Genomic DNA, 26,655 nt, shown 5'->3' with positions numbered 1-26,655 from the left:
TGTTTAATGTTTTATAGAATCTATGGAAAATTTTCGTACTTTTTTTCAAATAAACGAATATTTTTGTGAACATTTTCACCAACATGTTTAAAAAATATAATTGTCGCAGAGTATGCCGACAAAATAGCCTATGTAAGTACTCGTTAAAAATGTAGGATGCGGATTGCGGATTAATTTACTTTTAAATTGCAATAAAACGTTTTAGTAATAAGTAACACTACTTTTGCGTATAACCTTTGCATTCCAAAGCTCCAAGCATAGGAATAAATTCGTTTACGAGAATGTAAATGTTCACAAAGCACGGATGAATGAATGCTCGTAATCGTGCTTACAACGAATCACTGCATGCATACGAAACGCTACTGCCCACTCTTCATACGTTTGTAGGGTTGCTAATTAGCCTCTGTTAAATACGGTATTGTCAAACAACGTATTTACAAGCTATTTTGGGATAATTATTTTGGTTGAGACCAAACGTCCAAAGAGTTTAATGATATAAAATTTACTTGAAATATATTCCTAAGCATAATGGTTTCAAAATTAAAGAATTGTGAAGTTTAAATCCGATACATTTATTGATAAACGTTGTCTTTTATGCGTTTTAGTATAAAATAATATAATTGTATCACTCATTTAAAAATTATGTATTCGAACATTTTTATAATCATCCACTCTGACATGACTCTACACAAAAGTATGCGTACTAAATTTTTCCCATCTCTGAATTTAATTAACCACTTCTCATATCCCTCAGTCCCGGAATCACAGACACAATAGAAAATCTATTGTGTCGCGGCCCGATCGGGCCGCTCGGTGGTCAATGGGTTAAAAGATGATTAACCTAGCGTATACATCAGGTTATGTTTACGTAAGCCTATTATAATATGCGTGGTTGCCCCCGGCGTTTTTAAAGGGCTGTACAGCGATTCTCGGTCCGGACGTATTTAAAAATTAACTAGCTTCGTTATTTCTAATATGCCAGTCATGCCTTACTTCCCTATAGGCATGCAAGGAACTTATATGAAAATTGGTTATGAGGTTAGGTATTTTAATAGTTAAGCAAGCAAATTATGTAGTTAAATATTCAGTTTCTGTTAGCAGTATAGAGATGAAAGGTTCGTATTCGATTTGAGGAAAGGCGTTGCTGAGTCGTTAGCCTCTACGCAATTTCGTAGACGCTACGACGTTGTGCGTAGCACCCCATTTTATCGCCCGTACATATTTTAAAAACATGTAAAGAGAACTGTGTAAATAATTTTATTCATCATTAAATACTTTACTCTTATTGTAACAGAATCAAAATTACAATGATTTCAAAATTGAAAATTTTTATACATTCCACACAACTTTATAAATCCAAAGACCGTTCCTGTCAAAACTTATTACAAAAATAAAAGTTAATACATTAACACAAATGAAAACAACACTGTAACACCTGTCGAAAGGCCAATGGTGTTCAGTACAAAAATACAGTGACAATATCTTGAACATAGACAAGATGACGAGACGACAGCGTGACGTCACACGAGCGGCACTCTGCGGCTGCGGCTATCGATCCGATGGAATCGTCTCATCCCGCTCGCGCCCGTGATTTTTCTATCTAACATCTCTTTCATACACACGAAGCCTGACTGGAACGCGGCGAAATACGCTACTAATATTTATTTTAACGCAACCGCTCATGGACGAACACGTGGTGAACGGTTTTCTCGTTCGTCAAATCGACCCTTGATTGCTTTGAGCTCACTGTTTGTGTATGAAAATCAATTATAAAGGACTTATACAGTTTTATAAAAACGATCGTATTGACAAATGATTACGAATATATAAGTATTTAAGTGACAGACAATAAATGAAAAAGATAAACACTTATTTTATTTATACATTCTATTAAATACAGCTACAATATATTTCGAACTAATAATAACACTAGACTTATTTTATATTCTTGTTAGGTAACTTAATTCTAACGAAAGCACTGAATAAAAGCTAACTCAAGCATTCCTCAAATACGCTACAATGTAATTAGGCACTACATTCTCTAAAACACTAAAATAGTTTCCGAAAACCGCGATTATATCAAACGTACTGAACTGCATAGTCCACAAATGAAAAGCAACTTAATAATCTATAAATAACTCGCATACTTGACAGAAGCCGCACAAGCAACCAAGGCTATAAATACAGATTAGAAGGCGCCACTAAATACATTAACCTCTAATCAATGCATTATTTTCAATCGAAACATAGATGTGAAATATATATTTCTAGTTGAAAAAGTTTGTAACATGGTAAAATATTAGGTAGAAACATTGTGTTTTTAAATCTACATTGGCTATATTTTTTTTATTAAATCAGTAGAGGCATCCAACATAAAGTTGTAGAGAAAAATGTAAAAGAAATTTAAATTTAATGTAGTTTGCCTTGTGGAGCCAAGGTGCTTAATAACAACCGTTGAAAAGGCCTATCCATAAAATAAATTCCGGTTGCGATAAATTTATCATTAAAAATTCAGTGGTAAATTTCAGTATTCAAATAAAAATACGAAAATAAACATTTAATACGAAAATAAAAACAAAAATAAATATTATACTTTTACAAAATAGCTGACTGCAAGAGCCGTTGTTAATTTAGTTACTGTCCCTGATTATCCATATAAATATGGATTCAAAATTATTAATCCAGTACTGATACAGTACATATTACACACATTAATAATATCAATTAAATAAAACAATTGCAAAAAGAACTCCTCATACATTATAGTAGACTGCAAGAGTGGTAATTACGTTACGTTTAGACACTGCCCTTGCCTATATGCCTAATACAATACTCGTGACAATACTATACTATAATAGTACTATATATATGTAAATCTAGATTCGAAAGTAACAATAATATTGTAGTCTAGATTCATGTTACGTTGAACATGGCATTATTGCGAGCCAACTGGAACAGTTTATGTGACTGATACAGTTAACGCCTAAACAAACCCGTCCCATTTTCCTATTTAACCACTCGGCTGACAAATAATGATATTTTGTTTGATGAAAATTAGCTGCAGTGCAATAAGTGAATTATGCTGAATCAAATAAATTATAGTTATGTATTTTTTAATGACGAAATGGTTGGATAAATTCGCATCCTAATGATCTCTAGATTTTATACAGCTTAGTATAACTCTGTAGCGAAATCCTGTATTAATTTTTTATTTATTTATTATCAGAAACATAAAAGGTTTACAGAAATATTAGTGTATAGTTGTGAATTAAAAAACCACTGAGGTTTATAGTAATGTTCGTATACAATAATTTATAAACAAATCAATTTCGGTTTAACTGTAGAATACATAAATTGAGTCTAAAGATTTCACAAAGATAACAGTTTTTTTTCATAGATACTTATAACTATAACATCAACTACAGTTTGTCTAGATAATATTGCTTAAGTTTACGTTTTATGTTTATTTTGGTAATACAATTTCTTAAATTAATATCCAACCCATTCAAGATATCTGGTATCAAGAACGCGGTACGTCGTTGGCCATACATGTTTTTTGAGAATGGTTTAATTAATTTATTAAGAGTAGTGTTCCGTGTATGGTAAGAGTGTGAATTTAATGTTTGATATTTTATGTTGAAGAAGTTTTCTTTGAGCAACTGAAATTCAAATTTATAATTAATTGGCAGGACACTGCAGCGTCTTTCCAAACTATACAAGGCCAGTACGCAACGGTGTGAAACTAATCACGTATAGTTTGGAAATAACTTTTTCACAAAGTTCTTCCAATCTATACAACAGCAGTACGCAAGTACTCGCGTATACTTTGTAGTGAAGTAAGTAAGAATAGCGCTCCAAAATATACAGCGCAAGTACGCATGCGGACTAATCGTGTATGTTTCGGAGTAAGCGCGGCGTCTTTCCATTGCTCGCGCTTATATTATTGTATTGCTGTTTTGAAATCTATTATTAAAATGCATGTGTATTGTGTATGTAATGTTGCGTACTGATCGTATTTTTTTTTGTATCGAGGATGCTTGTGTCTTCGTTCCCGACTATACTGCACGACTTACAATTGACAATAGTGCTAAAATGTAAGAATCTATTAATAAGTCCGGAAGAAGACGGTTGCGAGGCGACGGCAATTTTTGTGTAGTTAAAAAAAACACGAACCTAACCTAACCCATAGGTAACCCTTATATACCTATCTGTTAAATATTTATTTTTCTAAGCTCACCTAATAATATTTTTATTCCATATTTTACTGAATCAATCAAGAAGAATAAAAGTAGATAGATATAGCTTTACAAGTCTTTGATTGCCTACGCCTATTTATTATTTCGCTCAAGCGTAAGTTGTGTAGTAGTTATATTTTGCGTACTGATCGTGTATAGTTTGGAACGAAGAAGCAAGCATCCGTGTTACAAAGTATACACGATCAGTACGCAAACTTCGTGTATATTTTGTAATAACAAACTTAAAAACAGCATTACAAAGTATACACGAGCAGTTTCCTATGGTTGCGTTCTGGCTATGTATAGTTTGTAAATACGCGACACTGCAATGTTTGAAAAGTTTAGGTATGTCATTTTTAAATTTTATTTTTAGTTGCGGCGACACAATTTTTTTGAGAATTCGAACTTGTATGTTCAGAATCCTTTTGTTATTGTTTTATGGACATAACACAGCTATTATTCGTTATTTACGGGCTGAGACAAGAATGAAATCATACATGTTTATTAATAAAAATTAATAATTTCCCTCCTTTTAGTTAAAAATAATTAGCCATCATAGAATAATTCGTAAATTTATATTCTTATTCTCAAAATTAAAACTGCTAAATATAGCAGTAAAACCTTTGAAAGCGAGCATGGCGTTAAAGTTGTTAACGCCTCTGTGGTCATTTTTGGCGGGAAATTGGCCTATATCCGATCCCATCGCGATACCTCTTTGCATTCAGTTTTTTTCTTACATCTGTAAATCGAGCTATATCATGAATGATATCTGAATTTATAACCATTTCTAAATATTAAGCTTCCGTTTCACGCTTGATATTTAAGTCGCTGCATTTGTTAATTTAGTGCCTTATCGTGAATTAATATTTTTGTATTGTACGTGATAAAAGTTTTCATTTAGTAGTAAACAAAATACCTACACATCCATTGTTCACTACAATCCTTTCAGTTTCTATGTTGATATTGTTAATCATCGTCTGAATGCGATTGGTGTTATCTTACATAGTAGGTACAATTGTAACTTCTATATTATATCCCCCAAATACTATAAATCTGAAAGTTTGCATTGATTTGAATAGACTTGTTATCCTAATACATAAAAACAAAAGAAAATAATTTCCCATTTGTCAAATTATATAAAAAATAATTAATAATCCTTCACACTTACTAGATTCATGACAATTTCGTAATATCTTACATAAAAATATTTTATTATGAGATAAATACCTATATTATCTTAAACATCTGCATATCTCAAAGGTTATTTCTGTAACAAAAGACTGCAATATTTGTTGCGAAAGCTCAATTTTCTCGAAAATTCTCTGATGAAAATATGTTGTTAAACGTAAAGAGTTTTAGGGGGAAATTTCTTTGTCTTTTACATGCCGTTATTTTAAGTAATAACTTCGATAAAAGGGTATTATGTAAGTGTACTTTTATTATACTTGTGAATTCCTGGTTGTAAAATATAGCTTCGGAGCTTTAGTAAAGTTTGTGATGATTCTTTGAGATATTATTGGCATATTGTATATACAAATCCAATCCAATTATTTATAAAATAAAGATAGTGGTTTATAGGTACTGCGATTGCATCCTTTTAAAATCTAAAAATAATTTGGAAAATCCAAAAGTGCACGCCTCATAATTTTTTTTTAATAATTATTTATTAATTATTATTTTTGTTTATTTAATAACAATTAAACCACATCGAATCAGACCCTGAAAAATGTATGATACATAAAGACATTTTAAGTTTGAAAAATCAGATGTTTTGCGCGAAGTGACAGTAGTACCCACCTCAACGCTTCGCTTATGAGGCGTGCAAAATAAAAACTATAAAGACATAACAGCAATACCCAAAACTCTACATTCTCCAACAATTTTTTTTTAAACTTAGAGCATCTTTCGTGGCAGCCACAATCTCTAAAACCAATATAAATTCGAATACCTATAATTTATCACAAAATCGTTCGTATCATATTATTGAATTCATATTTACCTGAGGTGTCCCATGGTCCGTGTCCTATTGGTCGTAGTTGTGATATAATAATATAGTCTTGCTCAATACATTTTAAAACGTATTAAAAAATATATTTCCATCAGGAGTTCCATAAATTCGCTCGAGCTTGGCTAAAAGTTGCTTTAACACACTTATTTGATAAATAAATTGATAATAATATGTAGAAAAAATCAATAGAACAATTATTTATAGAAGCATAAAATATGTGAGAGAGAAGAAGACTAAAATAATAAACTATCCGATCACCATTTTTATACTCATATATATCTTTACTATTTATTAACAGTCGCTATAAATATTAGATAACAGTTTATAAAATTATGATAATATTATGAACCGGTATATAAATATAATAACAATGAATATTACAGGGGTTTCATATCAACCCTATGCTAGCCGGCGAACGCCTATAAATATATCAAAGCCAGCTCACCGTGCTAAAGTGTTTATTTACACCTAATTACCCCTGTGTCGGGGTGTTTCAATACGAGCTTATGAGATGAGCTTGTATACTACAATTGCCGTACCAAATGCTATCAGGTTTAATCAAAGATCCGACTAAGTGTACGAGGTTTCGAATAAAATGGTGATTCTATGTTTTTGGATGGGTTTTTTGTTGTCTCGATATAAGCTACGAATTCTAGTATGTATAGTATTATCTGTGCTATGAGTGATTACAAATTTATAATAAAACTAGATTTCCGCCCGCGGCTTCGCCCGCGTTTTCAAAGGAAAACCCGCATAGTTCCCGTTCCCGTGGGATTTTCGGGATAAAACCTACCCTATGTGTTAATCCAAGTTACCTTCTATATGTGTGCTAAATTTCATTGTAATCGGTTCAGTAGTTTTTACGTGAAAGAGTAACAAACATCCATACATCCATACAAACTTTCGCCTATATAATAGTAATAGGATACTTTCAACAGACTTTCGTAGTAGGTATGATGAAAATCGTAGTTATTAATAAAACTATTATCCTTTTAGCGTGAAATATTTTAAGCGATAAAAACTACATTCATTAAAGTAAATGCCTAATTTGATAATTTAGTATCATTATGAGTACAAAGGTCAGATTGTGTTGATGGTCTATTTAAAAGATATGCGTAGGTGTACGATTATACGAAATCGTAAACGCCCATTTGGTAATTTACCCGAGGAAAGGTTAAATAAAAATGAATAACTGTGACGTCACATAATGTTAAGTAGTAAGAGAGTAGACTAGGCTAGACGAAACAACAATGAATATTATTAATAATAAACTGTTAAGACAGTAAACACAATAATTAGCATGAGAGACAATATTTAATAATTAAGTACCTACTTATAAATTAAAAGTAATCAATCGATACAATACAATATCCTACATACACCAAGTAGATAAATATAAAAAAACACAGATTAAAGAGCGTAACTTGATGGCTATCAAACAATGTTGCTTCGCAGTCTATCAGCAGGGCGGAATATTGTTGACAGTGCGTATTCCGTCCCCGAATCGACCTCTGTAGAATAGTATAATAACCGGGTCCCGTCGCGTCGGCGCCATCTATCGAAAGGACCAAGGACATAATTCTGGCTACCCTCCAAAGAACAAAGCTGCAGGAGTTATGTAACTTAATCGTAACACGTAGGTTCATTAACAAGTTTCGCAGTGTTTGTTTTGAATCCGATTAAAATACCAAGGGTTTTTTAATTAACGCTCTCGCTTCTTGTGGGTTTAGTGCTTGAGCTATTATGATCTTATTTTTATTTGAGGTGATATTTTAAGATAGTGAATAGGTACTGAATAAAGTTATTCACTGTCTTAAAATAGTGAATTTTTTGTTTTATTTTAAATCTAAAGACGTCGGTATATACAGATATTTTTGTTATGTTAACACTTTCATCCACTTAATATTATGTTATTATCAAAAAATTGTCATTAATGTTACGTAAATATATTTAAGTGGACCATTTGTTACCAACCTAAATGTTTACCTATTTAATATTAACAAATTTTTATTCGACACAACTCTATCTCTATTTCAAAATCAATGTAAACACAAATAATTAAATCAAATAATATCTAGCTAGCTTGCTAATTAGTCTAGTTTAAATCAGAGCTGCATAATTAGTTATGAACAATTTCAGCTACGTAGTCTGTTCGTAGAACGGTTAATGGTTTCAGCAAAACCGTGTTTTCACGAATATGATTCACGTGCTGGGAAGAATGACTATTAGTTTGTGTCCATTAGTCATAGTGATGTTGAAGTCTTTCACAATTATTGTTATTCTACTTATTTCGTTTGCTGTTGTAATATTTGGTATTATGTATTACCTACTGCGTTTAAATCGTCGTAGGATCGTTTTTCTTTTCTTTTGCACTAATTTTGGTGCGTTTATTGCGTATACAGGGTGACTGGTAATTCGACGTGATCCTTCAAAGGGGTTATACTAGAGGTCATTTGCAACAAATTAAGTCCTGTTAACCAGGGGTCAAAAATGCCATTAAAGCGGCTCGACGGAACACAGTGGGGTTTTAGTCGGTAAGAATCCGACATAACCCACGGCTCCTTCCCCGGGGGCCGTGGGTATCTTTGGAAGATTTCCCCACTATATAAAAAAGGGGTCAAAAATGAATTACCAGTCACCCTGTATAATAGGTACTCAGATTATTGAAGCAACTCTATTTTTTGAGATACAGGTTCCATTGCGTATTTTCACGAGCAGTCAATTTGTGGATGCGATGATTAAGTTTCAAAGACTCGTATCAAAATAATTTTGTTCTCTCTGAAAGACATCATTCAACATCTATATTTAACGCAATCGTCTATAATTATTTAATATGATCAATGATCATATCGACAAATGTAAACTCAAGATGAATGAAGTAGCAGTCTAGATAAAGAATCCGCATCCCATCGCAATGGTATCTGTAGGCGCCACAAAGTCGGGCGGAGACCGGCGCCGTCGCGTCTGTCATTTCAGCCAAAGCCTCTTGGAACCCGCCCAGAGATTATTTTTTCCTATTGATGTAGGCATCGAGGTCATCCTGGCCGTTATGATAATGGGCATCTGTTGGAAAACCCCGTAGTGTGTTGTTATAATTTGTCAGTGTCTTGTACAGACTGTAGGATGTCTTGGCGTTTTACAATAATATCATTAATTAACTTATAGAATATCTAATGTATAATGGTATAGAGCGTATTAAAAGAAAAAAAGAGTTTTAAAAGTATATTTTATAGTGTTGTGCTTTTGCTAATTTACAAATGAACCATGCTATTAATTTTTAATGTTGAATAGTTTATGGTCGAACGATGAAGAAATACTTTTTAATACAATAATATAATTCCAATAACCATGGACTGAAGGCAAGTAAAAAATACAGCTATATGGGAAAGGCGTTGTTTGTATAACTGGGTTTTTACAAACTATATTACTTAGATACATTAAAATCACAAGAAAATTAGAAACACAAGATATTTTTATTTAGTTAATACAAAACGATTACAAAACATAAAATCTTGTTAATAATAATTAGGTAGAGTTGAAAACTATAAAATAATAAATTAAGTCACCCTTAGAATAAGTGTTGTATGTTCTAAATGTTATTAGTTAAGTACTAGATTTCCGCCCGCGGCTTCGCCCGCGTTTGCAAAGGAAAACCCGCATAGTTCCCGTTCCCGTGGGATTTCCGGGATAAAAACTATCCTATGTGTTAATCCAAGTTACTCTCTATATGTGTGCTAAATTTCATTGTAATCGGTTCAGTAGTTTTTACGTGAAAGAGTAACAAACATCCATACATCCATACATCCATACATCCTTAGAAACTTTCGCCTTTATAATATATATACTAGAATATTAGATATATTAGATATTAGATGAATTTAATGCAATATGTACAATTATCATCGAAAATAATATCGCATATAAATAACAAGCTGTAGACAACGTAGAAAAAAAAAACTAAAGCCCGCCAAGAAATGGCGGGAAAACATTGTTGTGGAATATAATCTACAGATTACAATATTGGGTTTATCTGTAAACTTTACTAATTAAGTTCATACACCAAAAAATTGTTAAAAATAAACATTTAAATTATTTTATAAACAAGCTTACTCCTAGCGTAAATATTGGAACACATTTCGTAAAACTGCCAACATGGACGTATAAAAAAAGACGGACGGTATATCGCCTAAACATTGAGTGAAGCCTAGTAATGGCGGCGAAACATCCATGTGTGTGTGCCATGTTGCCATGGCAACAGCTGTGTTGATGACAATGGCGGCTGTATTTTTTTCTATAAATTTTGCCGTAATAATTTTGTCATTAAAACATAAAAGAAATAACTTGCTTCCCTGTGGAATGTAATCCCTTGTGATTTGTTATTTAAAATTGTACTGTTGCGACACCATTTAACCACGCAAGACGGCATTTTAAATATTTTTTGTGAAACAGTGACGCAGTTAATCAGTCGGTAGTTCACGACGTAATGGCGGCCGACTAGCTTACTATGGTGAGAGTGTGTGCGTGTTTATTGTCTTTACACGATCGCTAGCTTACTATGGTGGCTTCACGTTGTTAGTTCGTAATACGGCGTCCGTCTTTTTTTATACGTCCATGACTGCCAATAAAAAATTAAAAAAGACGATTAAAACATTATTGGCGGGAATATTTCATGATTTCATCACTTTCCATTATCCGTGAAATTTAAAAGAACCAACAATTTAAACTGAGGTTTATAATAATAACAGTACGCATTTCCATGAATTCATAATCATTATTCGTAGAAGTCAATAATTTAAATTCCAATAACGGAACGAAGAAATGAAAAGCTCGAGTAAAAATTCACGTAAATATTTGAAAACACTGAAAAAGGTTTGGCTAAGTTATCTGCCACAATATATTCCGGTAATCCGGGCTAATAACATGTTATGTGAGAATTGTGACTCTATAAATCGGCAAAATGGAAAATAGCCAACTAGAATGCGGTAAGTGCACATGAGTAGAAAGACGGAACAGAGACTAAGCTTCTTAAGAACGTGCAAAATTGTTACCTATTTTGGTAGGGTTGTCACAATAGGTTAAGACAAATTAAACAAAACTACCTACTACAACCCAACCTAGGTATGTACACACTTACAATACATACATACATACTTACAAATGCTAAACTTGTAATAATAAAAAAGGACCTAATAAAATAAACGCAAGTAGGTACTTACTTGAAAAAGTAATAATCAAAATATTTACTCACCTATTGTACTCCTTGAGATAGTTGAAGTATGACATATTTTTAGTTTTTCTACTATTATTCATACACACAGTACAATAAACAACCATTTTTGACAATGAAATATTACGTTTTATATTAAAATATTCAAACTTGCAAGTTGCAACTAATAAAACAAACAACGTGCGTCGTATCAACCCTGAGACTGTCCTATGCCTGTGCAAGCGCAAACCGGTTTTTTCCAGAATCGCTGCGTACGCGACAAGCGGCCTGCGGTCACACACACATGCCCCGCGTACTTGTAGTAGTGCAATCGATTCTCGCGTTTGTTTGAAGCTTAGTCTCTGTTCCGTCTTTCTACTCATGTGGTAAGTGTACCTAACGTAAAATAAAGAAACTTGGCGATGTCACGGCCAACGTGCAGTTATAAGTGTGTGCATATTTTTATATGTTTTGTTTCGGCTTCGGATCAAGGATCAGTAAATAGTTAATGTTTCAAACAAAGGTTTACGAACTTAGTACGTTAGGATTTTATGAGTTTTCTGAATCTGTCACATGACGCGGTTCGTCAGACAGTGTGTGCAACTGCAATAAATTGTCACAGTATTTTCATTGTTGATCTAAAAAAATAATTATTTGAACTAATAGTAAGTAGTCTATTGATTTGTTTATTTTAATTGGTTCTTTGTAAGTTAAAAGTATTACTAAGCGTAAATTTCCGTATAAGTTTATATTATATATCTTAACGCGCATAGAATGTTGGTATTATATTACTAAAACAAATGCGATATAGAAGTTAGAATATAGTTAGAACTAACGCAACCAACATAAATTAAGTCATATCATGTTATTCAGAATCCTTTTCCGCATTTTAATTAATTCTCTTTTTTTCTTAACATTCTTTTAATCTGAATTAATAATTTGAACTGCAAATGATATATTAGTTTGGATTTCTTTACAATTTTACAGAAGGAATGAAACATTATACTTACCTAACAGGCATAGCTTTTTTTTCTTTATAATTTACTAGCTTCTACCGGCGGATTCACCCGCTTTGTCTAAAATCTAATAAAGTATATAATAAAACCTTGATCTTAAAACATAGTGATTTAAGATCACGTACGTTCAAGATAGAGTGCTATCTATTCAAAAAACCGCATCAAAATACGTTGCGTAGTTTTATGTATACATAGGGACAGAGAAAGCAAATTTGTTTTATACCTACTACTCATATGTAGTGATTTTGTGGTTTTAGGTAAAATACGATTTAATTTGTGTGTTATTGTACTAATGTACACGTAAATGAGTAAGTTAGGTACAGCATTAGTTAATTCGTCTTCAATTGTGAGCACGTTGTTCTAAAATGTTTAATGGTAATGCTTTTAGCATTGATAGTTAAATATTTCGTTGCATCACTACATAGTATAAAACAAAGTCGCTTTCCCTGTCCCTATGTCCCTATGTCCCTTTGTACGCTTAAATCTTTGAAACTACGCAACGGATTTTGATGCGGTTTTTTTTAATAGATAGAGTGATTCAAGAGGAAGGTTTATATGTATAATAAGATCCATTAAGTAGTGGAGAAGTACTGTTATTTTTGAAGTTTCTAATGTGATATCGTAAAAAATTACATTTATTCCGCTTACATTGCAAACGCAGGCTGAACCCTACGAGTTTTATCAAAATAATGTACTAAGTATTATACACATTGAAAAGGTCTACAGAAAAGTCCGCGATGGTATATGTCTATCTCTTATGGATAACCCACAATAACTTTTTTTTGTCATTTACTTTTTACGACAAATAATGGCTAATTTTCGAAGCGATTTTATCCAATACAGCATTAAGCCTTAACCAATTAAATACCATTGATACATTGTTCATTTAATATTGATCTATATGGCCCTTTACACCGTATGATTTAAGTGAATATTTTCGAAGATATTACAGATTTAAAAATTGCGGGACGTAGCGTTTGCGGCCGCCCGGCTATGTATTTTATACCCGTGCGATGCCGGAGCGGGCCGCTATATTTTTATACCTATACAACGTTCACAATTTTTCTGTAGTGTATTTAGTATCAGCATTGCACCCGTGCGAAGCCGGGGCGGGTCGCTAGTTTAATATAAAGAAAAAAACTTCTGCTCTTGACAATACTTTAATATAAACCAGAACATTCAGAGGTATCATAGACGACTTTTCAAAGATAACTGAAACACGAATAGTTTTCTTTTAAACCCAGACTAAGAGCCTTAACCGATTAGAGAATAATAAACTATTTTATTTCTTGTAATATGACTATATTTGTATTTTATGGTTTACTAGAGGTCCGCCCCGGCTTCGCCCGTGGTACATATTTCGCAATAAAAGGTAGCCTATGTCCTTTCTCGGGTATCAAAATATCTCCATACCAAATTTCATGCAAATTGGTTCAGTAGTTTAGGCGTGATTGAGTAACAGACAGACAGACAGAGTTACTTTCGCATTTATAATATTAAGTATGGATTGAGAATGACTGTAACGAACCATCAAAAACTCATATGTCAATGCCATTAATATTTTACTTCAGTAACCTCATAAATAACTACTCCACCGTCTCATAAATTTATAGCAAATTGTGGTAGGTAATAAAGCTAAGGTGAAGAGCTAGTCTATAATTTAAAACTTATGCTTGTTAATGAAACTGGCTTAGGAAATGTAATTTCCAAAATCGTTCCAGAGAGGTGTATATGTAATATCTAATAAACTGTTAATTAGCTTTGTCAATAATATCTTTACAAATAGATAATCACATTGATAACGGTTAGAATAAACTTTATAATATAATTATATAAACTACTTTAAATCGCCTATATAAACAAACAAAATATGCATTTATCTTACGTCAAATATGTTTAATTACAATATCATTGAAATAATGATATCTACCTTATATCATTATTTCAATATAATTAGTGACCACTTTCAATAAGCTGGTTCCGTATATTGATTAAATGTTCACTCTCTCATTCTCCTAATTATTAATGTAGTACCTATTTATTTATTCACATTAACATTCATTTAATAAACTGATAAAAGTTCAATATAGGTAGTTTAGTCTTTGAATATAAAGTCTATTCATTCAATTTAAGCAATAAATGGAATGAACAGACATAGGACCTATGAGTAAAACGTAACGTTTTTTGTCAGGAAAATGAAGCTTCAAGTACCTAGTGATGCAGACGAAATAAATTATTGTACGCCTTATTATATGGGATTATAAAGGATTACCAATTCACCGGATGTACACGCTTTCAAAATAATATAAAATAATTAAAACACAATTAAAACGATAAAAAAGTGTAGGTACACACACATTGGTACTGAAACAATGACAATTTGATCACTTCCTCTTTATTGAAGTCGGCTAATTGCGAGTTTCACTACGTAATACATAATATAATATTTTGAATATTACTGTCTCGATTACTGTACACTAGTTGTATTTCATTCATGTGTATTTCGCGGCTTCATGACATTTACATTATGTCGAACAATATTAAACAAATTTTATTTATAGGCAAGTTAATTTGCTATCATGATAATAGGGTATTCTAATTATCTAGCGACGTATTAATTATTTGAACGATATTAATACCCATATTATTGTTCACGCGAACAACAGAACGCGTGGTCACATTAAATCATTATTTATTTTGTCTATACTTACTTGGCGATGAAATAATTGACTGTAAGTACCTACTTACTCTTATTTAAAAGTTTGTACTATTAATATTAAAAGCTATTTATAGTAGACCAGACAGAAAAACTTTGTTTACCTATTGATGGGATTGACAATAAGATTTGGCTAGTTTAATGTTTTTAAGGAAATTAATAAAAGAAGTCATTTAAAATTGACTTAAAAAAGAAATAAAACTATTTTACATATCAACAGAAAATCTTCTAGATACTCTGTGGATGTGGTGCAGTCAAATCTTTTAATTAATTTTTATTTGAAGGTAATTGGAATATTTCTTGACACAAGTATCTATTCGTAATGAAGATGTTTATAATGAGCGTCGGGGTCGTTCTTTAATTGTTAAAAGTGATATCAAAGGGGACAGTTCAAATGTGTATTTTATTGATTATTGAAGCTCATTTATGTAAGTAATCGCATAGCATATTATATAGAATTAATGAATCGCACAAGACGACATAAGCGATGTAATTTCTGTACTATGTACCTACTACAAGTAAAATAAAATTTTATTATTTTTGTACAGCTATCGTGTGGTATTGAAATTTGTTTCATATTAAAAATGTTCTTGTAAGTTTATAAAAATAAATTAATTTCGTATAAATTTGATTATCTATACAATTTATAAGTTGTTGATAAATCTAGCATAGTAAACAATTGCAAATTTTGTAGCATTTTTTTCACTCAGTCGATTTGATTTTGTTTCGTAGTCTGAAAAATAATAAACATAAATAACAAAATATGTAATTTACCTCACACAACAGTGTCACTACTTTAAATCAGGACTATAATCGAATCTAGTTTTACATGCAAACTCAGCTACATATACAGCTTATATTCTGCACAATAGCCATTGACGTCAAACTGTAATGTAATGCGAAATCGTCGATAGTTACGAAGCCTTTGCGTTCACAACAAAACCATAAGAATTTAATAGACAAGCAAAATGTAGGTCAGTGGCTTGTGAATCCCGCTAAATAGAAGGGGAGTCAAAGAGTGCATTAAATTAATTAATACTGTCATACATATACGGTTTAAATTACGATAAAAAGCTCCTGGGATTGTGGCGTATTAGATGGTTAGAGGCTTTCATATTATGATATATTCTAGCGTTGTTTTATTGCACGCCTCATAAGCGAAGCGTTGAGGTGGGTACTACTGTCACTTCGCGCAAAACATCTGATTTTTCAAACTTAAAATGTCTTTATGTATCATACATTGCACTTGTAAGATAATACATACACACACATATTAAGAAAAAACACTATTTTTAACGTTCATGATATTTTTGATGTCATTTTTGTTATTTAAACTAGTTAAAAAACAGTTTAAAAAAGTTCTGTCTTGGACGTCCGTGTGTCTGTATGTGCGGATCCTTTTTCTTGTTAACACGATAGCGACCGAAATACTTTACTAATCGAGTCTTTTTTTTTCTCTTACGCTTGAGTATGCTCAGGAATAGAACCCTTTCATTTTTCAGGGTCTGATTCGATGTGGTTTAATTGTTATTAAATAAACAAAAATAATAATTAATAAATATTTATTAAAAAAAAATTATGAGGCGTGCACTTTTGGATTTTCCAAATTATTTGATATTATGCTTAGAATCCAAGTCCTTCTTGGTTAGGCATATTGAGTTAAGTATTTCTTTTTTGCGCTCTTTGTATATTGGAACGTTTACTATCAAAATCTAGACGATTTATTGAATTGAAAAAGTTACTTAACCTACTTTATAACATAAACTAATTTCACATACGATCACAACAATTTTTTTGATACATAACATATATAATTTACTGGACTAAACTCGAAGTTAGGAATACCGCGGGAGCGTATCCCGCGGTATTTTGGTAAAAAGTATTCTTATTTTTTGTCTATTATCGGTTTATTGTAGCTTTATTTTATTTCATTATTGATCTATATACACAACTTTATCCAAATCCATTTTAAAGACTTAATTAAGTAATAACAGTAATAATAAGACCAATCCTCGTCTTCACATCTATCTCAAAAAGCTCGAAGTTTTAAATAATGAGTTAGATAAAACGCGACTCATCGTTTAACAAATTTCATCTTTAACATTTAATATGTTTTTATATCACCTTCATGAAAGTCCAGTATCACAAAATTAATGTTTCCGGTACATTATGTTACAATTAATGATAATTTTGCTAAGCGGTACGACGGACATGACGATTGTTACAATGTTGTGACACGCTACTGTAGTTAATTAAATGAATAAACGCTCAAATAAGTCTTTTCAGCAAGGCTTTATATGCTGTTTAAAATGAATCGATTACTGCCTTTGACGCTAGACGCTCACCCGCCTAGTGTAACTAGTAGGTAATCTATGAACTATGTCCACATGTATGTTCGGTATGGTTAGGTATAATTTGCCCGTCGATGTGTAAGATTATTTGTATATTTCGATACTTTACGATACGGTTTTGTACTTATTGTTAATGGAAGTTTAGAAAATAGCAGTTATTCGCGTATTTTGTATCTATGTCTTACCTTTCATATTTAATGCATGAATGTTTTCGTTTAAAATTTATATCTACATTATAAACAAAATATAAACCTAAAATATCACATACAAATAGGTATTGTAAATATTCAATATACATAAATTAATGTAGCTGAATATTTAAAAGCAGCGTAGAATAAAATCAATATACTTTTCAATCTATACTTATAATAAATCTGTAGAGAGGCCAATTCTGTACATGAAATATATTTTAAAAAAAACTATGAAGGGGTGATAAGGGATCGCTACTGATGCCAAAAATGCAATCAGTAAAATTTTTGTCTGTCTGTCTGTCTGTCTGTCTGTCTGTCTGTCTGTATATTCGTTATAGAAACAAAAACTACACGACGGATTTTAACCAAATTTGGCACAATTATTCTTCATACTCCTGGGCAGGTTATAGTAAAAGAATCATGTAAATCGGTGTAGAAACACCAAAGTTATACATGAAATACGCTATAAGTCATCGCGCGTGAATACAGAATCATGCAGCCATAAGGATTATTTTTGTGTATCAGTTGCCGCGTTCGACGCGCTTCGCGGCGGGAGCTATAAAAAGGCGGCGGGTCTGCACCCGTTTCGCGTTGTCATGGCATCACGTGTGAACGGCTGAACCGATTTCGATAATTCTTTTCTATTATATTCCTTGAAGTACGAGGATGGTTTTTATGTAGAGAAAACGTAAATATGTACCACGGGCGAAGCCGGGGCGGACCGCTAGTATAGAATAACATACCTACAGTTACAGTACACTTTACTCAATGTAACGAAGTGTTTCCGTGTTTTCTTTATTTTTACGTTCCTGAATACTACGAATATAATATTTCTCTTGTGACCTATCCCAAATTAATACGTTCGAATTATTCATTACATTGACTAATACTTGTAGATACTAATCTAAGGAAAATCAATTTCCTTCTTGTGACCGAGTGAACATAAACATGAATCATTTTACAAATTATCTAAATAATCACTGTTCTAATCAGGGAATAAACATCGAAACTGAGCTATTGAGGAACCAAAAAGTTCATCGACTTGTGAAATCTACCAACCAGCTTCGTGGACATGCTATGTCTTGTTATCTGTTATGTCTATGTCTTGTTTATGTCTTGTTTTACCCTCACAGGCATTCCTTAATAAATTAGGTCTAATAATGATGCTGATAACTATGTTCTTTATTATATTTAAACATTGTTTTGGTGATTTCAACACTCAAACCCCAAACATGACTTAATGGTGATAATGTTTTTAACCAGTTATGATGATGATAAAACTTGTACATAATATTCTTATATACCTGGGGTCTCCCCAAACTTGACATAATGTTTACTATTATGGTGTCGTCGATACAACTTCAACATATTCCTATTTACCACCTGGGGTGTCCCCAAACATGACAAATATTTTCAATTATGATGCTGGTGATAATAGTGACATATTCTTATATACGACCAAACATTTCCAGGTTGGCGGCAGCGCAGGAGGCGGCGGGCGCGCAGGCTCGCGCGGCGCCAGCTGATACCATGGGCGGCGCGCACCAGCCCGCTACTCCGGGGCCCAGCTCGCTCTTTATATTCTCCGACGAAAATCCTATACGGAGGTGATTATCTGAACAACTATGTAATGATAAAATAAGCCGCATTTTAGATAAATAGACATAGAACTGACTGGCACAGACTTTGCTATAAAAACACGTATTAGGTAGTTTTTTTTATGAATTGGCAAAGATTTGAAACTGATTGTTGTTGTAATTTATTATATAACTTATATAAATTATCAAAAGAAAACGCATCATTATTAATTTTTACAAACTAGGTGTTATAAACGTAGTATTCATGTATAGGTAGGTAATAATAAAATGCAATTCACAAATACATGACGTGTCACCACATCATACAATATCTACACAATTTGTCAGCTAATAACGTCTTCTCTTAAAGATTTTAGCTAGAAACTTGTGAATATTAATATTAACTAGACCCTGGTTCACCATCAGTACAGATTAACATGACATACCCACGCGGTAGGAATCCTTAATGCTTAATACATATTTAACAAGCGTCGTTTTTCGCATGCATTTTTTTAAACAAAGCTTTGCGAGTGTCTTTGTACGTCTACAGAAGCCAACTATTTTGCTTTTACGCTACGACTTTTTCTTTTCTGTTCTACTTCTTTCGTCACGTTGTAACTGTTTTTAATGTGAAAGGGTAGAGTTTAGGGTAAGGGTAAGTTTTAATCATCTCTTAGATAGAATAAAATGTTGTGAATTAAAATAAATTACTAGTATATTGAGAGTAATAGTAAAATAAATTACTATTAATAATATATTAGATAGCTACCTAGTTACGTATTTTAAAACTTAAATAAATCTATAACTCCAATTCTGTTGATGTTTAATGTTATCTTTAGGAGGATTTGAATTATTACTTCAAATTTAAACAAAAATTATAAGATGCCATTCTGTATCGTGCAGAAGAATCCAACGAAACATCAACATAACAAAATTGTTGTACCTGACTTAATGTCTATTTCTCGGGATGATGTTTAGATTTTAAAAACTCTATCCTCAGGCTTTAATCTACACATATTCCACTTATTTTAAACATCTTACCATAATTTGAAAACACCAATACGTTTCCTTCAAACGGAATTATGTTCCCCCGATTGTAACATATTCGATCCATTGACGCTTCATTTAATGGCATAAACCTCGTATAATCGGAAAGTAATGCAATCGTGAGCCTCACGGTCTCATTACCAACGTAATTACATTCAACGTTGAGTAGGAAATGACATCCAATTTAAATCTAACGTGTCGGGATAAAATCACTGAGAACCCTCTTGACTAGGTTTTAATATGAATTAAAATTTTAGTAAACTGTGTTAAAATGTGTGAGGTGTTTGTCACTATTATGAGTTTCGTTAAGACGTCTCACGTCAGATAAATGTATGGTGTTTTTGTGAGATCTAATCACAAGAAAAATACAAAAATTGTAGATATAATACATTTATCATATTTTACACTAACTGATAGTTTACTTTTTTGTGACAATAATTTATATTTGTACAACTTAAATATTATATACTTTTGGATAATATTACTAGACGGACATGATATTATTTCATTTTTCTTGATTCTAAGATATATTACATAGTACCACAGCTAGAATAGTTCAACTTGAACACTTTCAAAACCTCTATACTTCCATTCGAGTATTATCAAAACTGTTATCAATTCCAGGTATACAAAGTTCATTATCGAGTGGCCGCCTTTCGAGTACGCGGTGCTGCTCACCATCATCGCCAACTGCGTGGTGCTGGCGCTGGAGGAGCATCTGCCAAACGGCGATAAGACCATCTTAGCACAGAATCTGGTACGTACGAATGGACTATGTTTATTATACAATTTAAGATTTTGGACTGTTATGTTTTTTTAAATGTGATAGTGTAATGGTCCGGGAGCCAGCAGCAGATTTTATGACCAAGTTCCTCTCAAGCGGTAATTAGTAAAATGCATCAAAGTATAGTATTATGAAGCCTCGTGAACGTCAGCTGGAGCTCGGTTGGGGGGAAGAGCGGTTGTAGCCTCCCGTATCAGCTGACGGTTTTTCCACCAAGATACAGCCAGCTGACATATATATTTATCCCCAGTTACATATAAGCTATCATCAGGTAAATTTTTGTTTGAGAGGAAATAACGGAAAATAAATTTTTCTTTAAATTCAACTTTCATGTTCGAGACACCAGCTGACGTATAATACACCATGTTGTAACCAGCTGACTATTTTTTTTCGTTGAGATATTGGGTTAGCTACAATTTGACAAATTTTTAGCTGAGAGGAAATGAATGAATGAATGTATTTTTTTTCCTATGTGCGTGGGAGGCTACAACCGCTCACCCCCCCAACCGAGCGCCAGCTGACGTTCACGAGGCTTTATAATACTATACTCTCATGCATCTGACGAATTATCTCTTGAGAGGAAATCGTTAACCAAATTTGCACCTGGCTCCCTAACCATAAAAAGTGACGTTTATTAGAGACAGACCTTATCGAATCTTCTGAATGAAGTAGTAAGATGTATTCAAAAAACTTAAGAATGTGTATGTCTTATAACTTTTGTGTTATTCTCTCTGAAATAAATGTTTTTAAAAGTATTTCCATAGGAGGCAATTTTTATTCTTGCGTTTACTACATATTTAGCCCATATAATAATTTACTGAAAAACTGAAACAAGCCTTTTCTTCGGCTATTCCACATACAGATATTCCATAATCTGAGTTTATGCTGAAAACTAAGAGATGCTATATTATTCCACATATGCATATATTTCTAATAAATTGTTTTTCGTTTGTTACAGGAAAAGACCGAGGCGTACTTTTTAGGAATATTTTGTGTAGAAGCCTCGTTAAAAATTTTAGCCTTAGGTTTTGTTTTACACAGGGGATCGTATCTTAGAAACATTTGGAACATAATGGATTTTTTCGTTGTAGTAACTGGGTAAGTATTGTTTGTTTTATTTACTATCTTAATCATCACTTCATAGCATGTCTGAAAAGTTACGATTTGGAAGGTGCCGACTTAAAGTTGCCACTTGTTTACACTTAACATAGGTGCCAAAAAGGCGATCGTAACACAGAATTGGCGCAGAATAGAATAGTTAAGTTAGGTAAGGTTGGGGTGACTCAATTTAAATATTCAATAACAAAAACTAGGTCGATGACGATTTTCGCCGAATACAACGTGGACGTTGACCTGCGGATGCTGCGCTCGTTCAGAGTGCTTCGACCGCTCAAGCTCGTCTCGCGGATACCAAGTAATTCACAGTAATTGGCGAAAAGTTCACATATAACCTTATTATTGTTACTATATTGTTCTAGAATTTTCGCTAGTTTTTCGATTCCGAACTCTTTGACGTAGAATTAAGCGCTAGTTTTAAAAATAGAACTTTTGACTTTTTTAGTGACGAATGTAGCGTCGAGTTCCTGCCATTTGCAAGATTTAAAAAATTGTCATAAAATAGATGCGTGGTTTTAAATTTTTGTGGATTTTGGACGATGCTAAATGTACTTCAAATTATGTCTAATAAATGTTGCATAATAGAGAAATATTTGTTACGTTTATTGTGTTTGTAGGTGTTTACAGATTAAAAGCTAATATTATGTAAGAATTTAGTTAAAACACGATTTACATAGGTGTGATTAAATGTAACGCATTTAGATTAAAAGTTTGTACCGAATAAAGTGTGTTTAGCTAAACGATAATGATGTAACTAGCTATACGACCATAGATCGTAGATTTGTTTTACATAGAGGAATGTGCTTGTTTTTTATTTTCTGAATACACTGAATGTTCCAGTTCGTTTTTATTTACGCACTTGCGAGACGAAGACATATAAAAAGTTCTTTACGATGCGTATGTAGTTTGTTTTTAGTTTGTCTAAACAAGCATATTCTTTTGTAGTAATTTTATCGTTAAGTTAGATGCTAGTACAAGCTATAGTATCGAGTGATATGTGTTTGGCAGTATCATCACGCAGATGCCGGTGGTCGCGCCCGACGTCGACTTCAGGACCTTGCGTGCCATTAGGGTGCTGAGGCCCCTTAAATTAGTATCGGGCGTTCCTAGTGAGTTTATAGTTCATTTTTAGTTTAGCACCTTTAGCATCACTGGCACTAGTTGTTTGTCTATAGTCCTACGTTCTGCAAAATATGCCATTCCCCCTCTTACCATTCTAGCTTTGAAACTAATGTCTGACCACGTATTTTTCACTTTTGATATTTTGCAAAACTAGCGACGTTTCATCACGATTAGTGATTATTTACCTGTAATGCTTTTATTATTATTGTATCTCGTCTTCGATTTATATTAAATAGAAAAATTAAGAGAAATTATCTGTCCTCGATTGGCTTAATTTATTTGATTTGATCATCAAAATTACTTATAGTATCATTTAGACATGCGATATTTCAAAAGTTTATCAACTTCTCCACATTCATATAAATTTTTCCTTGAATCGGTCATCAAAATATATTTTGAAAGATCTTCTTGATGCATATTATTAATGTTTTTCTACGCAGGTCTGCAAGTTGTGTTGAAGTCCATCATCAAGGCGATGGCCCCGTTGCTACAGATAGGCCTCTTGGTGCTTTTCGCAATTGTCATATTCGCCATTATTGGCCTCGAGTTTTATTCTGGGGCTCTCCATAAGACTTGCTATAGTTTAGAAGATATTAGTGAGTATTCATAAATTGTTACATAAAATAAGCTCTGTTAAGTGTAAAGACTGTTATTTATTGTATCTAAATGTTCCATTTAACATCATAAACATAATAATTACCACCAAATGTAATAATTATTTGAATAAAGACGACAGCTCAAGTTTATTACAAAACAAGTTATTACATTTGTCGCGTTGTATGCACTCGACGTAAACATTAGGTATTGACCTACTTTGCTTAGTTGCTTAATGAAGTCAGTATTACTTCGATCCAAGCACCAACTTACTTATCGTTAATTGTAAATATTAAAAAGTTTTCTTTGTCCTATATTTATCAGTTTATAATTTCATGGTACCCATTTCCAAATTAAGAATTCAAAGCTCGTTTCCTTTTTAATGAATTAAGGGCGTTTGTCCACTACAAGGAATTTTACGGTCCGGCATTCCGATTTTTTACGGTCCGGTATGGCACGCCATTAATCTATATACTAGCTTGTGCACTATACGTAATTTTACCGTCCGACATTTTACTTTTCCCTATTCCGGATGGTTTTTTGTGTCTACGAGTCGCTGTAGGTATAATTGTTTTCGAATGCCCACTTGCTTGGATTTTACTGTTTTTACTGCATATGCCAATTAAAAGCAAGCTCTTGTTTTACTTTCTTTTAGTTGGCAATGAGATTTGAGAAGTCGGTATTGTTATTTTATATACATTGACCAAGCATTGACCTATAATTATTATCTAAGTAAGTGTTGGTAAGTTAAAGTTCAAGTGGGAATAGCTTAATTAGCTCCTCGTCACCGATTAAAATAAATAAGTGAAACACGCATTTTAAATCTCTTACGGAACTTTACTTTTTATTATAATGAAGTAATATAATATTTCACCTTCTATATTTTTTACTCGTTTCTTGTAAAATACAAAAACAATCATTTATGATAGCATTATACCGCCAAACTTCCTTGAACTGTACCGCACTGATCCGAGTAAAGACGGACAGGTGCACAAGCAATTCATCGGTTTTTTCATGCCACACCGGACCGTAAAAAATCGGAATGCCGGACAGTAAAATTCCTTGTAGTGCACAAGCGCCCTTATTGTTTCAATTAAAATAGACATTTTTCATTTTGTTGGATCGGTTTAAGAGATTATCTCTTTAATTATGGACAATTAGCACTAATTATAGTGAATAAAGATTAATTATTATTAATCAAAATGACACGTTATTAACCAAAGTACGTTTGTAGCTAAAAAGTTCCTCATCATCATACATTCTACCCGTTAGACTAATTATTTATTTATATCCAGAGTAGTTTATGAAAACATCACAATCACGCTATATTTGAATCCTAAATTAAACGTAATTTATAAAATGCTTCTCACAAAGACTATAGATTAATAATAAGTATCTTCGCCTTCGATTTATAACTAATAAACAACATATAAAAAGTAAATCATTATCATCCCATATATTATGTTCCCATCGCAGGGAACGGGCCTTCTATGAAAGTCCACATATCTGTAACTACTAAACAACTCAATACTCAGATCATTATAACTGAAACACTAAATTCTAGATGAAATAGTGAACAACGGAAACACTACAACAAATGCATTTAATATCTACTTAACAACACAATACACAGAACACTATAATAACTTCAACAATATTGTAGATGGCAAAATACTACTGGTATTTTTATTTTATGTGAGAAAAATATTGTATATATAACACCTTTAAATTACCATATACGATCAAATAAACATATTTGATTTAATTTGATTAGATGAAATAGTGAACGACGGAGATGAAAAAAAAATTGGTTGTTTGTAAAGTAGGTTTACGATCGAGATGTTTACGTGATAACGTCTTATTGGTGGCAGCGCTCGAGATGAGACGGGAGATCGGTCCGTCTCTCTCTCGTTTACCTGCGATCGCGCTCGTGAGGTTTTGGTGTGACACAAGTTTCTGAACATGTCACCCGACTAAAACGATTTTAAAAAAGTTATCACGTCAAAAAAACACATATCTAACCGAAACACTAATTCCAGATGAAATAGTGAACGACGGCGACAACCCAACGCCGTGCAACGCGGACAACGAGACGCTGGCCCCGTACGGCGCGCACGTGTGCACGTACGACAAGAGCACGTGCCTCGAGAAGTGGGAGGGGCCCAACCGCGGCATCACGTCCTTCGACAACATCGGCTTCGCTATGCTCACCGTCTTCCAGTGCATCACTATGGAGGGCTGGACTGCTATACTTTATTGGGTAACTAGCAACATTAAGATCGGTGACAATTCTAACATCATCCATATGTTTTTCTACAGCATTAGGATTACATTCAACTTTGCTGTTATCTGTTTCTACTGTTGCTTAAGTAACTGTAAGTCATAAATCACTTATTGTATTATCCTTTATTGATTTTACTGTAATATGTGTGAGGTTTCTAGCTGTAAGGAAATTGAATATTAATTCCTTAATTGTTACTTGAGGTGATTTTCTTTCTATAACCTGATTGTGATACTACAAGTTAATGCTTTGTTTCAGACGAATGATGCATTAGGTAGTACGTTCAACTGGATTTACTTTGTGCCTCTCATAGTATTGGGTTCATTCTTTATGCTCAACTTAGTTCTCGGTGTTCTTAGCGGGTATGTATACAGCATCGTCAGTAGAATCATCAGGTTAACGCCTTCATGC

General features: G+C 32.8%; 1 protein-coding gene across 4 annotated transcripts in view; it reads left to right on the top strand.

The window, feature by feature from the left end:
• Positions 1-15,516: 15,516 nt before the first annotated feature.
• cac (calcium voltage-gated channel subunit cacophony) overlaps positions 15,517-26,655 on the top strand; it is a 32,231-nt gene continuing 21,092 nt past the window's right edge. For all 4 annotated transcript variants that reach the window (XR_016318060.1, XR_016318059.1, XM_089713332.1 and 1 more), the window contains exons 1-8: positions 15,517-15,609; positions 19,196-19,330; positions 20,972-21,104; positions 22,090-22,229; positions 23,256-23,356; positions 23,810-23,965; positions 26,003-26,223; positions 26,503-26,606. Coding sequence is in view for 2 of the 4 variants with exons in the window: in XM_089713332.1 (XP_089569458.1) it covers positions 15,608-15,609; positions 19,196-19,330; positions 20,972-21,104; positions 22,090-22,229; positions 23,256-23,356; positions 23,810-23,965; positions 26,003-26,223; positions 26,503-26,606 (992 nt within the window). In the remaining 2 variants the exon portion in view is untranslated. The remainder of the gene's footprint in view (positions 15,610-19,195; positions 19,331-20,971; positions 21,105-22,089; positions 22,230-23,255; positions 23,357-23,809; positions 23,966-26,002; positions 26,224-26,502; positions 26,607-26,655) is intronic.

Source organism: Colias philodice, chromosome 3 (assembly GCF_061535455.1).
Source record: "Colias philodice isolate Cphi_HAF_F1 chromosome 3, ilColPhil1 Martin Lab GWU primary, whole genome shotgun sequence".
Taxonomy (NCBI): domain Eukaryota; kingdom Metazoa; phylum Arthropoda; class Insecta; order Lepidoptera; family Pieridae; genus Colias; species Colias philodice.
The sequence above is the reverse complement of the archived record's forward strand: the minus strand, read 5'-3'. Positions and strand labels throughout refer to the sequence as shown.